This window comes from Grampus griseus (assembly GCF_964374135.1).
Source record: "Grampus griseus genome assembly, chromosome: 2".
NCBI lineage: Eukaryota > Metazoa > Chordata > Mammalia > Artiodactyla > Delphinidae > Grampus > Grampus griseus.
Window position 1 is genome coordinate 115,831,273 of NC_139018.1, and position 12,259 is coordinate 115,843,531.

At 40.8% G+C, this 12,259-nt stretch overlaps 2 protein-coding genes across 4 annotated transcripts in view; one reads left to right on the top strand and one right to left on the bottom strand.

Moving 5' to 3' along the window:
* The window catches only part of REC114 (REC114 meiotic recombination protein), a gene marked incomplete at both ends in the record, with an annotated part of 96,485 nt that extends 93,496 nt beyond the window's left edge, over positions 1-2,989 (top strand). For both annotated transcript variants that reach the window (XM_082647600.1, XM_082647601.1), the window contains 2 exons: positions 279-365; positions 2,825-2,989. In XM_082647600.1, the coding sequence (XP_082503726.1) occupies positions 279-365; positions 2,825-2,989 (252 nt within the window). The remainder of the gene's footprint in view (positions 1-278; positions 366-2,824) is intronic.
* A 102-nt stretch (positions 2,990-3,091) lies between these two features.
* NPTN (neuroplastin) overlaps positions 3,092-12,259 on the bottom strand; it is a 55,658-nt gene continuing 46,490 nt past the window's right edge. For both annotated transcript variants that reach the window (XM_082647501.1, XM_082647502.1), the window contains 3 exons: positions 5,556-5,577; positions 4,634-4,708; positions 3,092-4,100 (listed from right to left, as the gene is read on the bottom strand). In XM_082647501.1, coding sequence (XP_082503627.1) covers positions 4,648-4,708; positions 5,556-5,577 — 83 coding nt within the window. In that variant the 3' untranslated portion in view covers positions 3,092-4,100; positions 4,634-4,647. The remainder of the gene's footprint in view (positions 4,101-4,633; positions 4,709-5,555; positions 5,578-12,259) is intronic.

The window sequence follows — 12,259 nt, forward strand, 5'->3', positions numbered from 1 at the left end:
GGGCAATGTCCACTGCCCTCCAGTACCAGCACATGGTCCTGGGCTGGGCCTCTGAAGACAGAAGTACACCACGGTGTCAGACAAGAAAAAGCACTGCCAGCCTATGAGACATAAGGAACAGACATAAGGAACATAAGGGCAGGCGCCTCAGATTTAAACTCTGTCTGTACCTCTACTGTGGTAAATCAAGTAATAGCCAAGCTTAAACCAGGACAGACTACACCAACAATGATCTTACCACTTTTACTGATGTTTTCTTTCTTTGAACATGAAAGCAGTCACACCAGAACCTGGAGCAGCAACGGTGGGTACCAGCTGGCACAGGCACTCCAAGAGGAAGGACCTCAGTGGCCTGGTTAGCTCAGGTAGGGCCTATTTCCATGTTCAGTTTTCATGTCAGGAAAAACAGTGATCCTGAAGAATTTGTATCCCTCTGTTCAATCCATTGTTCTAGAACAGTAACTTAAAGTGTTGCTATAGAAGATGGTAAAGACAGAGACAGGCCATCTCCACCTACCCTTGTTGTAAGATTAAACACGATGACACATACTGAAGAACTATTCTCCTGAGGAAATAAAAGATGAAGAGTGGCCTATAGTGTTAGCCTTTAAATGTGTGAGATAAAGAATTTATTCACCACCTATCCCAGAAAGAGGAATACAGGTAAGAATTTCAATTTAATTTTGGAAACGAAATTTGGAAACTCTTCTAAGATAAATATCAATATGAATTCGGAGTCATATCAAGATAGTTTCTGTAGGGGCAGATATTCAGTGTGAGGATCTCAGCTAAGGATGTGTGGAGACCCGGGAGGATTCAACTCTTGTTACCACAGAACTGCTTTCAGACATGCCCTCTCCCCTTGCAGTCTGCTGTTACCACAGACTCCTGCAGAACTATTCATTCAGGCTCAGGGTTCCTGAGGCCTGGTCTGCTGGAGCTCCTGGAGGTGGTCTCCTCCTCACTGCATTCCCTGCTGTGCTTGACAGCAGGCTCTCAGCCTATGCTTTCCACAGAGTTCTGCATGGAATTCAATATTCAAGGATGAATTTCCTCTTTATCTATTAAACTGTGCTAACAGTGGTATAAGAAACAGGTGTTTTCTCCATCTGGCTCACCACTCACTCAAAATAAATGGACAATCACAGGGCAGACGTTATAGTGCCCAGTTTGTAGCCTCATATCTGCACTGGGGTTACAGTGGCTGAGCCACAGAAAAAAATTCATGAGCAAGGCAGTGTGTGACATCCTTATTCAGGAAGTATCAGTTGCTATAAAAGGTGTACCTCAGCCCAGTTTATTTACATCATATAGAAGAACCATGTATAAAGAAGAAGCACCACCAGGCTGGGAGCTCAGATATGTTACTTGTTTGCTCTAACCTTCTAGACAAGTTGTTCTTTGAATATAAGTTTGGTAAAACTCTTTGAAAGCAACTCAGCAATATAGATAAAATTTAACTTTATATCTTATTACCTATAATACCATTTCATCTACACAAATATACATACAAGGATGTTTTTCAGTGTTTTTTATAGTAAAACTGGAAACGTAATTATTCACTAATAGGATACTGAGTGGTTAAAGAGTGCTATAACCATAGGCAGGATAAAAATGTAGTCATTAAAAGTGATGTCTATATCTGTTGACAAGGAAAGATATTCATAGAACATTGTTTTTTAAAAGGCTACAAAATAGCATGCATGATTTTTGTAGTAAAAACACAACGTAAGTTTGGAAGGAGATACACTAACATGTTAACAGTGGCTCTCACTGGAGAACAGGGCTCCATTTTACTTTCATTTTCTTCTTTCTACCTTTTAGATACAGTCTGGTTTGAATTTAGAAAAATCAATTTCTATTATAGATAGTTCTTAGAGAAATGTCAGTTGTATACATATATACCAAACCATGCCATGGAAAGGGTAGAAACCACCTACCTAAGTAGAATTAACATGAGGAGAGAATAAGAACGCTGAGTCAAAGGCCCAGACGTAATTGAACCACGTACAGAGCTGGAGCCATCTTCGTCACGTGGGACTGTGGATCCAATGTCACCTTATCTTCCAAATAGCCAAGCTCAGTCAGACTTTTATTTGAACTCTCCTAATATTTAAATATTGGCAGCTTAGTCAAATGGTGTTAAAATACAAGTTACCAAAGAAGGCCTACAAATGTCAAATAGCATGTGAAAAACACACATTATATGACGTTCTGGAAAAGGCAAAACTATAAGGTATGGAAAACAGATCATGGTTGCCAAGGGTTGAGGGTCTGACAAGAGCAGGTAGCATGAGGGACTTCCTGGGGGTGGTGGAAATGTTCTGTCTTGATTGTGGTGATGGATACATGCCTCTACTTGTCAAGCTTCATGGATAGGACCAGAAAAAGCGAGATAATTGTGTCCTTGGGATGGTCAGTTTGTGACCTCTCTGTATTACATTCAGAACCCAGTTTCCATATGATGAACTGCTCACACCCATTTTTCCACCTATAAGGTGGGAAGGATGAAGTAAGTTAGTGGCGTCCATTCATCAACAGGCTTTATCAGTCCACAAACTTATCAGCACCATACTCTTCACTGAAGCAGAATCTTAACTTTGCAAATCGTTTCATTAATATACTTGAAATACCTAAGGATACAAGTTTATCTCACTTTGTATATTTAGAAACATTATGTAAAGGAACTCTGCAAAGCTAATTAACACTAATTTTTGGTGTCTATTTCCCAAATCTTTCCTTAAGGCAAAGTTTGTGTTCTATTATTCAGGCTGTTGCTTTCTCCTGTAATCTCTAATAAACTACTCTTCTGGAATCCCCACAGTCTCTCCTGGCATCAGAGGAGCTGCCCGTGGTCTATGAACAATCTGCATGGAACACGGAAGAGTTAGGCCCCTTTCTACGCTTGTGCCTCATGGATCAGAATTTCCCAGCATTTGTGGAAGAGGTGGAAAAGGAACTAAAAAAGCTGACAGAGCTGAGCAACTAACATTCTATATACATACAGAACTGAGGAACTTCAGTGCAATGGAAAAAATGCTTCCTCCTAAGACTAGAGAAGATACTAGAATAAAGAGTATTATTCCAACACCTTTTATCAGTTTTATTTTTAAAAACAGGTGAATCCACTTTTTTATACATCATTGCACTTCAACAATTACACAAAACACAAGTACATGCATCTACCAATACGCACCGTGTGAGAACCCTGCCGGGTGTGAAAATCTACACTCAATCAATCAATGAAAAAATACAGTGTCAACCTCAAAGTATAACTAGTTGCATAGAATACCATGCTGTAACATTTCAAGGTCATTGAAAACAAAAGGTAAATTATAAAAGTTTGCCTTAATTGAATGTACAATCAGGTTCAACACATCAGTGCAAAAGGATCTAAATTTACATGATTTAACAAAAGAAAAAATAATGACTTAAAAAGCAATCATACATATATACTGCAGTTCATTACATCCATTCAGTGGACTGTTCCAGCTTCTTATCAAAGTCATAGGTTAAGCCCTTAAAATTATAGATTTCAGTTTATATTACTCATCTTTATGTACCAGAACTGAACAGTTTCCTCATCTGACAACATACAGTAAGGAATGAGTATCAGCAGCTTAAAAATGAAACAAGCATTTATTTTATTTTGGATTTCTCCCACCCCAAAAATATAAATATATATATATATTTATATACTGTATATATCTGTAGGTTTTGCTGTACTTTACAAAAATGTGTCACTAGATGGCAGCAGTGCATTTTAGAGCTTTGCCAATTTAACAGCTGCATTAAGTAAAAAACGGTGCATGCATGATCTGATCCTCAGAGGACCTTTTTACTTCTATTTAAATATTCTACCAAAGGGGGAAAAAAAAAAAGCAACATTCACAGCACATCAAGCCCAAAATAGTTTACACCTTCTACACTGAAGCATTGTTTAAAATGTACCTGGCTAGGTCACCCTTACAGGAGAGGCTAAATAAGGCATGCTTTAGACAGTCATCATGGTGCTGCTCACTTGAAAGGGAAAGAACCAAAGAGGTACAAGCAGAAAATTTAGCAGGTCATGTTGCCACCAGTTTCAGGAACCTAAGGATCTGTGAAGGAAGAGTATTTAGAAATTAGAATATGCACTATTACTTAAGACTACACCAAGTGCCTATAAAACAAAGCTTTGGTTCAAACAGCATGCTCAGGGATGCGGTGAGGAATTCAGATCTCCACGTGCCTAACCAGAAGGTACTCCAGCCCAGCTGTCCCTGGCCACCATTCTTGCCTTGCCCTCAGAAGCAAAGTGGGACCAACTGGCCTCAGAATAATCCACCTAAGGTGACAATTTCACTTTTACCTCTTTTTAAAGATGTAAGTAAAGTGGTAAAGTGATGTTTTGAAACATCATACATACTCTGAAAAGCATTTATGTAAATAAGTGAAAGAGCTCAGCTGAAAATCTTCCTTTCCAGCTGCTATACTGGACAGACAACTTGTTCCACCAGTATTGGCTGCTCTTGAAATCAACTAAAGGATCTTGCAACATAACACCAACTACTGAAGAATTTTTAATAAGGTCAACAGAGGCACATTCATTTGAATATAATTTTTTAAAATTTCTAAAGAAGGCCATACTTACGTTACAAGTAGTACTTAATTTGTGTTTCTCTGGCGCAAGTTTTTATCTTTGTGATTGTTGGTAGAGTTGGTTTTCCTTTGGAGGAAAAATTGCATTTACAAGAGTTAAACTCAAGGTCAGTAGCAACTTTTGAAAGTATAACACACGGAAATACAGGGAGTCTTCCACTTACTGCCATCCCTGGTATAGTAAGTTTTATTGCACAATATTAATACACAATTAATATTCCTGTGTAAAGTGCCTACATACCTTAAATTAATAGATCCTTTTGACTCCCAAGGCAGACGATATACCGGTAACTTTCCCTTTGACTTGTAAACTATAATTACTATAAAGGTGAAATAGTAGTTTTTTCTCTACTCAACACCACTGTCTCTTCTCAAATGATAAAAGATACTCAATTATATACAGGCAGTGCTGTGCCCTCTGGCACTTAATAATTTGGCCACTGTTTGCCTGCCTCTGACTTAGTCCCCAACTCTAGAAGATTCTGCTAATCTTGGATTGATTCAAAATTTGCAATTTTGTCTCTTGGATACACGCAATTTAATGGAGCCAGGCAGTTTATCCATGCTACAGTCGAGCTTGAAATTAACTTTAACAAAACCTGAAGTCTCAGATATACTGGTGATTTACCCCACATTATCAATTTAAACATATGGGGTGTGCAAAATTTTAAACATTTTTTTTGCATGGTATTCCACTTTGTATTGCTACTAAAAAAACTGTACTGCCTGTCCTGGGAATCAAATGGCAATCAGTCAACTCTCAGTCGACTCCATGTCTGGCTAAGAAGTCTACACTGCAACACTGTTTCCACTCACTGTCTTCCCCTACAATCTTAGCTAGCCCTTTGATTAAACGGCAAATACATAATAACCCAACCAGAAACTACTGAATCAATGTCGAATAAACTACTTACATTGGCCCAGCTGGTTCATCGTCTACACAGGTGTTCAGGTTTTAATAATCCATTGAGAGACAGAAGAAGAAGGGAGAAAATTGTGAGACTCTGCACAGGGATTAACAGAACAGCAAACGGCAAGTGGCAAACATGGCTATTCATAGCATTTATTCAAGGCCATTCCATCTGGAGGTGCAAAACACTCATGGAGTTATTATTTCTAGATTCAGGTTTTTAATGGCAGGTATGTTGTTTCAATGATTTTAGTTAACACTTTGAATGCTTGTCATGAAAAACTGCAACTGTAGCGGACAGATAGGCTGCAATATCATTATACTCATCTTGTCCCCAAGTTCCAGTGGTTCACTCTTAAGTAGATGAGAAGACAAACCAACATTTCAGTTGTAAAATCCTGCTGTTTGTTTTCTTGTGGTGAATGCATGTATAGTTTTGGCTCAATCCTGCAATGCAGATGGATGTGTAATCTATATGTTTACACACATCCTCACTTCCCCAAAGGACACTGTTCTTGCTGTTTTGTTATCTTTAGGAGAGTCTTTAGTCTGGAGAATGAGATAGAGGAAGCCACAATGGTTCAACCTAATACTGGGTCAGACAGGCTAGGCTATGCCAGCTACAAGTGTAGGTAGACCAGAGGATGTTCTGTGACAGACCAGGGAAAGCTGAATGGTGCTGACATCCCTCTAGAATAGACTTCAGATAGAAAAACTGGCTCACTCTTGTGCCCTGGCCAAAACCAGAACCCAAACCCAGATGAGCCATGAGTTATCTTTTTTCTTTTTAATCGAAAAGCTTACATTATCTGAGTTTAGGTGCCTTCTTAAATTGGTATTTTCTGATTCTGATTTGTAAGTTTTTCCTTCCTGTTTCAACTAAGGGCAACTTGGTCCCCTTTAACCAGGGATATGTGTGTGTGTGTGTGTGTGTGTGTGTGTGTGTGTGTGTGTCTGTACACACACACACAGATTTTTTTTAAGGCCCACAAAGGTGGGGAAAAGCAAGTTAAGTGCTCTTAGTTTCTTTTTATTTTACAAACGTCAGGTAGACTAAATGATTTAGAACTGAAGGCTTCTAGAAAAACTCTCAGCAGGATTCCACAAGGGGGCTTGGTGCACATGAAGCAGTTATGGAGATTACAGTCTCAGTGTAGGCATCTGCAGGAGCACACGTCAGGAGTAATGTCTGTCAGAGGGAGACATTGCTCCACCTGTTCCTTTGAGGCAACGGAGAGGCAAAGCCACCGCCAGCACACACAGTGACTGGAGCAAAAAAAGATTTCAAAAAAAAGAAAAAAAACAAAACAAAACAGAAACAAAACTAACCACAAACCAGTGACTTAGCCAGAACAATAGGCTAGCAACACACCAGTGTCCACAGGATTCTACTACTAACAATAGTACACTATCGAACAGTACAGAGAACAAACTTAAGACTCAGACACCCAAGACATCTGTGTACTGTGTATACAGTGGAGATATACAAAGACATACCAGGTACTGAGACCCACGAGCCCAGCCTAGATCCTCCCTCACCACAACACCCTAACGCTCTCAGCATCCTGGCCAAACCAGCTCAGCTACATGCTAGGAACTAAGCACTTCTGGGACTTACAGGAAAGGACACAGGAGCAAACTTAGAATATTTTTAGTGCTCTGGCTGTGCACCCGAAAACACAAAATTCTAAAGCAAGGTAGCTGATTCAAGAATATCACCAATCTACTCCCAATTTTAAGAGAAAAAAAGGGGAGAGGGAATTGCGATAGCCAAGCTAATCTTTTCAAAGCGTGACACTTCAGCACTAACCCAAGCACTTCACACCATGAGCTTTTCTTTCTTCAGTAATTGGGATATATGTACGCCCTGGTGTCTGACTAATAACGTCATTTTCCAGCCCAACAAGGCGATAACGTGCAAAGGGCTGCATGAGGGGTTTTAGCAACAGTGGCTCTGGTGTAGCTGCCATGCCTGCAAGTGGGAGCAGTTGCTGTTCACATTTGTGCCTACGTCTCACGAGCCCCTTCATCTCTCTCCCCGAATCCACTTCCACATTTATAAGGAACAAAGAGCAGAGCCTCAAGTCTCCCACTTTCCTGGACTGAATCACTATCTGCAGCACCACTCTCCCTTTACAGGTCAAACAAAAACAACAACTTGACCTCTAACAAGGAAATCAGGAGAGAGGGAAAGAACAGAACTACAGATAAAAGGTAAGAAAATGAAAGTAAATGAGGATTAAACAGCAAACTGAAATCCAAATTAGTTGTGAAAGTGAATGAAGTAAACTTGAAGAAAAGTGTTAACATTATGAACTGTGCATCGTATAGACTGAAGCGGAGATTAAACAAACTCCAAAAGCATGCATATCGCTCACTTACCACCATGTTTTAAGGGTTTGATGCAATTGAGGGGGGAAAAAAAAGAAGTCATAGTAACCGACAAATATCAACATACCCCCAAACCCTCAGGGCAAAAGACAGCCGCTTAAACAATGACTGTTCTCTCCAGCTGGGTATTACTCACAGCCACTGACTAGACGAGAGGAAGAGGGCTGGGGGAGAGTGGAAACAAGATGCTTCTGGAATCCATCTTATGAGTGAAGTTCCTGGTGGACCTGTTGCACACACTGATTGATTCAGCTGAATGTTGTCTTCCCAACCGAATGCACTTAGAGCCCTCATTCCCCTACATCGCCTCAGAATCTGGAAGGGTGCTCTGCAATGCCTAGTAAATAACAGATTACCTGATACAATACCACCTCCAAAAAGATGGCTTTAATGTCAAAGTAAGTTGACTGTCTGGTCAAAGCTCCTTTTTCACTGCCTTCATCTCACTGAGGATGAGGATTTATGGTTTCTAAACCCACTTAAATTTTGCCTGATCTCAGCAGAGCAGCATTAAACCCAAAAGAGAGTAACAATTATTTTCAATTTCCTTCCTTATTCAGTCCTATTGTATTTTCTTCCTAAGGTAGCTTGTTACTGACCCAGATGACCCCTGGTTAAGAGACAACACATGTGTTTCACATATCATTTTTAAAAGTCACATTCCTTTTCCAACATTCCTGTCCTTTTGTAAAGCTTCATATGCTACCAATGTTTTGACCATTTAACTGATTTTGGAACATTAGACTAGCTCTTAATTCTAAAGTGTTAAAAAGAGTTTGGATACATCACAGCCACTAAAAATGGTTCCCACAAAACCTCAAGTATCTTTTATACCAGTAACTTAAAGGAAGAGTGCCTATACTTGCTTATAAAATTATCTCCCTAACGTGATAATGGAAAACTCTTTTTGATGCCAGCACTTCTCTTAAATCAGCTCCTACTGTTTTCAATCGAGGTCAGTAAAATGTGCAGCAGAACTGAAGGCCCCAGCAACTAAGCAGGTTCACTCCCGAGAGGCACACTAATCACTCTCTGGGTTCAGTCAGCAGGGAACCAACACACAAGGTGAGCTCCAAACGTATGTCCAGCTGTAAGGTAGATGGAAGGCTAGAGGGATGCTAGTTGTATCTCGTCTTTTTAGAGAATTATCATTTAACATTTCCAGAGAATGTAGTCAGAAGGTGAGTAAACTGAAAAAACAAAGCCCTTACTTGGCTCCACAATTCACCTGTTACTAAAAACATTGAAGGTTAAAGGTGATATGCAGATAATCTACCTACAAGACAACCCACTGGGGCACCAGTCCTCAAAGACACTGTAACAGTGACTGAAAGGGATTTAGATGTAAGTTTCACTTACAAAATGTCCTGAGTATACTCCAGTAGACAAAAAGTCATGGGCCTTTTTTACCCCCTGGAAGCAGCTAAACCTTAACCCTAAGTATTTTCTATGTGAGAAATCTAAAGCAATATTTGCTCTTCTAGTGAAACATACTCAGGCTAAACTATATAAGTTTAAATTTGTGTTTTTATACTTTTGTATTGTTCCCTTAGTGCTTTTCTAGTACAGCACCGAGTTACCAAAAACTCACAGACTGCCCAAATATGAATACTATGAGTTTTATATGAACTTTTTTCATATAAAAAAAGGTCCAGTGAGTCAGAAATAAATCACTGCTATATCTTGATAATAGTGTATTCATTTGGCAGAGGAGAAGCATGTCAGGCTTATTTTTTTAAAAAATCAATTTTCACAATGGTATAAATAAGTCAACACAGAATTACGAACGGTTGTCTGACAGGTAAAAATTCATCACCCCTAAAACCCCAAATCTGTATAAGGTACCCGCTCATTCATTCCAAAAAGGAGCGTATGCATATATCTATATGTAAATTTGAAGAAGGGCATATGGGAGGAAAGCATATGAAGTGAGTTTGCTCTTGTGAATTGCACAGGAGTTGAGGGGAAACTGGCTAAAGAAGAAAAAGACACGGCATAAGGAAAACTCACGGAGGAACAATCAAATTTTCAAAAAAATTACTTCCAGGAGAGAAGAAAAAAGGGGAGGGCAGGACTAGGGAGCAGTCTGAGAAAAAGAGGCAGAAAGACAAAGAAGAAAACTATGGGATGGAAATGCTCAAGCAAGGGCATGTGATAGAGAATGGAGCCTGGACAGTGCTGGCTGTCAGGAGGGGAACAGAGAGAAGGCAAACATTGCAGTAATTCCAGCATCCCAGATTTTTTGCCCCAATTCAATAATAACAACAAAGTAAAAGCTGCTTGCATTACAGTATTCTTCTAAGACACTAGAGCAAGAAGGTTTTACTTTGCACTTACCCTGCAGTCATCTCTTTTACATAGGATTCATTCACTGCCTATAATAATTTATCTTAAAAGAGTATTTTCCCTCCAGGAAGCTGTTATTTGCTGGCCACAGGTGTCTTGTATAACTCGTCCCCATTTGTGTTCAACAGCCATGGAGCTCTTAAAAAAAAAAAAGCTGCTTTCCCTGGGCAGGTGCCTGCACTTGTCAGATAGAACCAATACTAACCATTCCTCAAATCTAACCTGACGGTCTCTTCCACATATGCTGGGATAGCAACCTGGTAAGTGAAACAGCTTCCTGCAAAGACAACAAGAACCTCCAACAGGGACAAGCTAAGCCAATGTGTCACTCTGCCAAGAGAGGGGCAGCCAGCCTTGTCTTAAAGTAAAGAGTCAGGTTTTGAAGCCCATTTTTACCTTTTCCTACTGACTTTTTGCATCTCAATTTTTCCAAAGGGAAAGCTGAGAAAGGCGATATTTAGCAAAGCAAAAGCATTCAGCCCTTTTCAGGAGTGAGGCATGACTGCTCCTAATAAGCCAACGCTGAAAACACACTGACAGGCAACTCTCCCCCTCTACTCTCAGATCTAGACATAGGTACTCAGCCTTGGAAGTCCTAATTTGCAACAAGAAAGAGAAATTTAGAAAAGCATTATGCATATATGAAAATCCTAAGAAAGCACTTTTGCTTCATAGAATAGCAGTTCTGTGGACCCAGGAGAAAGAAAGTAAATATCCCAGGACACTCTTATGTTGCAGGGCACAAGCCCACGTATTTACAAAGGCCCATCTGCTTCCAGCTGACGTCCATCCCATTCCTCCATCTAGTTCACTGGTGAATGTACATTTGGATGGAAGTCCACCAAGTCTCCCCACATACATCGCTAGTGTCACCAAATAACCTTTTCACCAGCCTCACTATAATACTCGCTCTACCTAGTGCAGGCAGAGAGACTTAGGAGCTGCTGAGAAGAAAGGAAAAGAAGGCGAGGTGGCTGCTGCTCTCAAACATGTCCTTCCAGAGACTCTTGAGCCACTGGCACGCCTTCAGGGCTGCGCTCTTCCTGAGGGAGCACCAGACCTCCCTTAGCATTCTCTGCTGACACACATGGCTGGCACTGGGTCCTGGCCAGCCACAGGGACACAGACAGCTCTCTGGGGCAGGGTACAGCACCACAGTGCACAAGCACAGGCCCAGAACAGTCAGACTAGAGTTGGCATCCTCCCCATCACCCAAGGCACTGAGTTTACGTGCATACCCTTCCAGTCCAATCAGTGACAGGCAAGTGGTGGTGATAGTTGGCTGGCCAATTAATTTGTTTTCGCTGATGCTATTATAGGGTAAGAGGATGGGGCTGGGGAGCTAGTGAGGAATCTGAAGTACTACTGGTGCAAGTCTCCATCAGTAGTCCCCCCCACATTATAATCACAGGGTTAGAAATAGAACATCCATAACAAAAAACATAACTTCCAGGACCTTTTCTGACTCTAAGCATGTCTAACCATCTAAGATTCTTATTCTTTCCAATGACTAACAATTGGCTTTGGTTCTGCTGCTATTATCCACTCCCTTCTGGGACACTGGGCCAGCTTGAGGGTGCCATGTCAGGCAGGGACTCCAGGTGTTACTACTTAGCTATCTGTCTTAAACTGGGGATGGTAATGCATCAGATGCTCTCCACCATTCTTGTCTGTGAGACAGACAAAAAAGCCAAATGGCAGGGGCCTGCTTCACCACAAACCTTGAAAACCTTCTGAAGGGACCAACCAAGGGAACCAAAAAGTGGCTTGTTCCAATGGCTTTTCCCAATAACAGTCTGACTGGACTAGGGCAGTTACCTACAGGGGCTATACCAGGCAACCATGTGACAACCAATTAGATACCTTAAATCTGCCTGAAAGGCCAGGTGGCCTGCGATCTTGGGGTGGCTTCTAGGCTTGACTTGGATTCTCCTCAAGCTCAATCTGCCTGATGATCTGTATTGAAGGAGG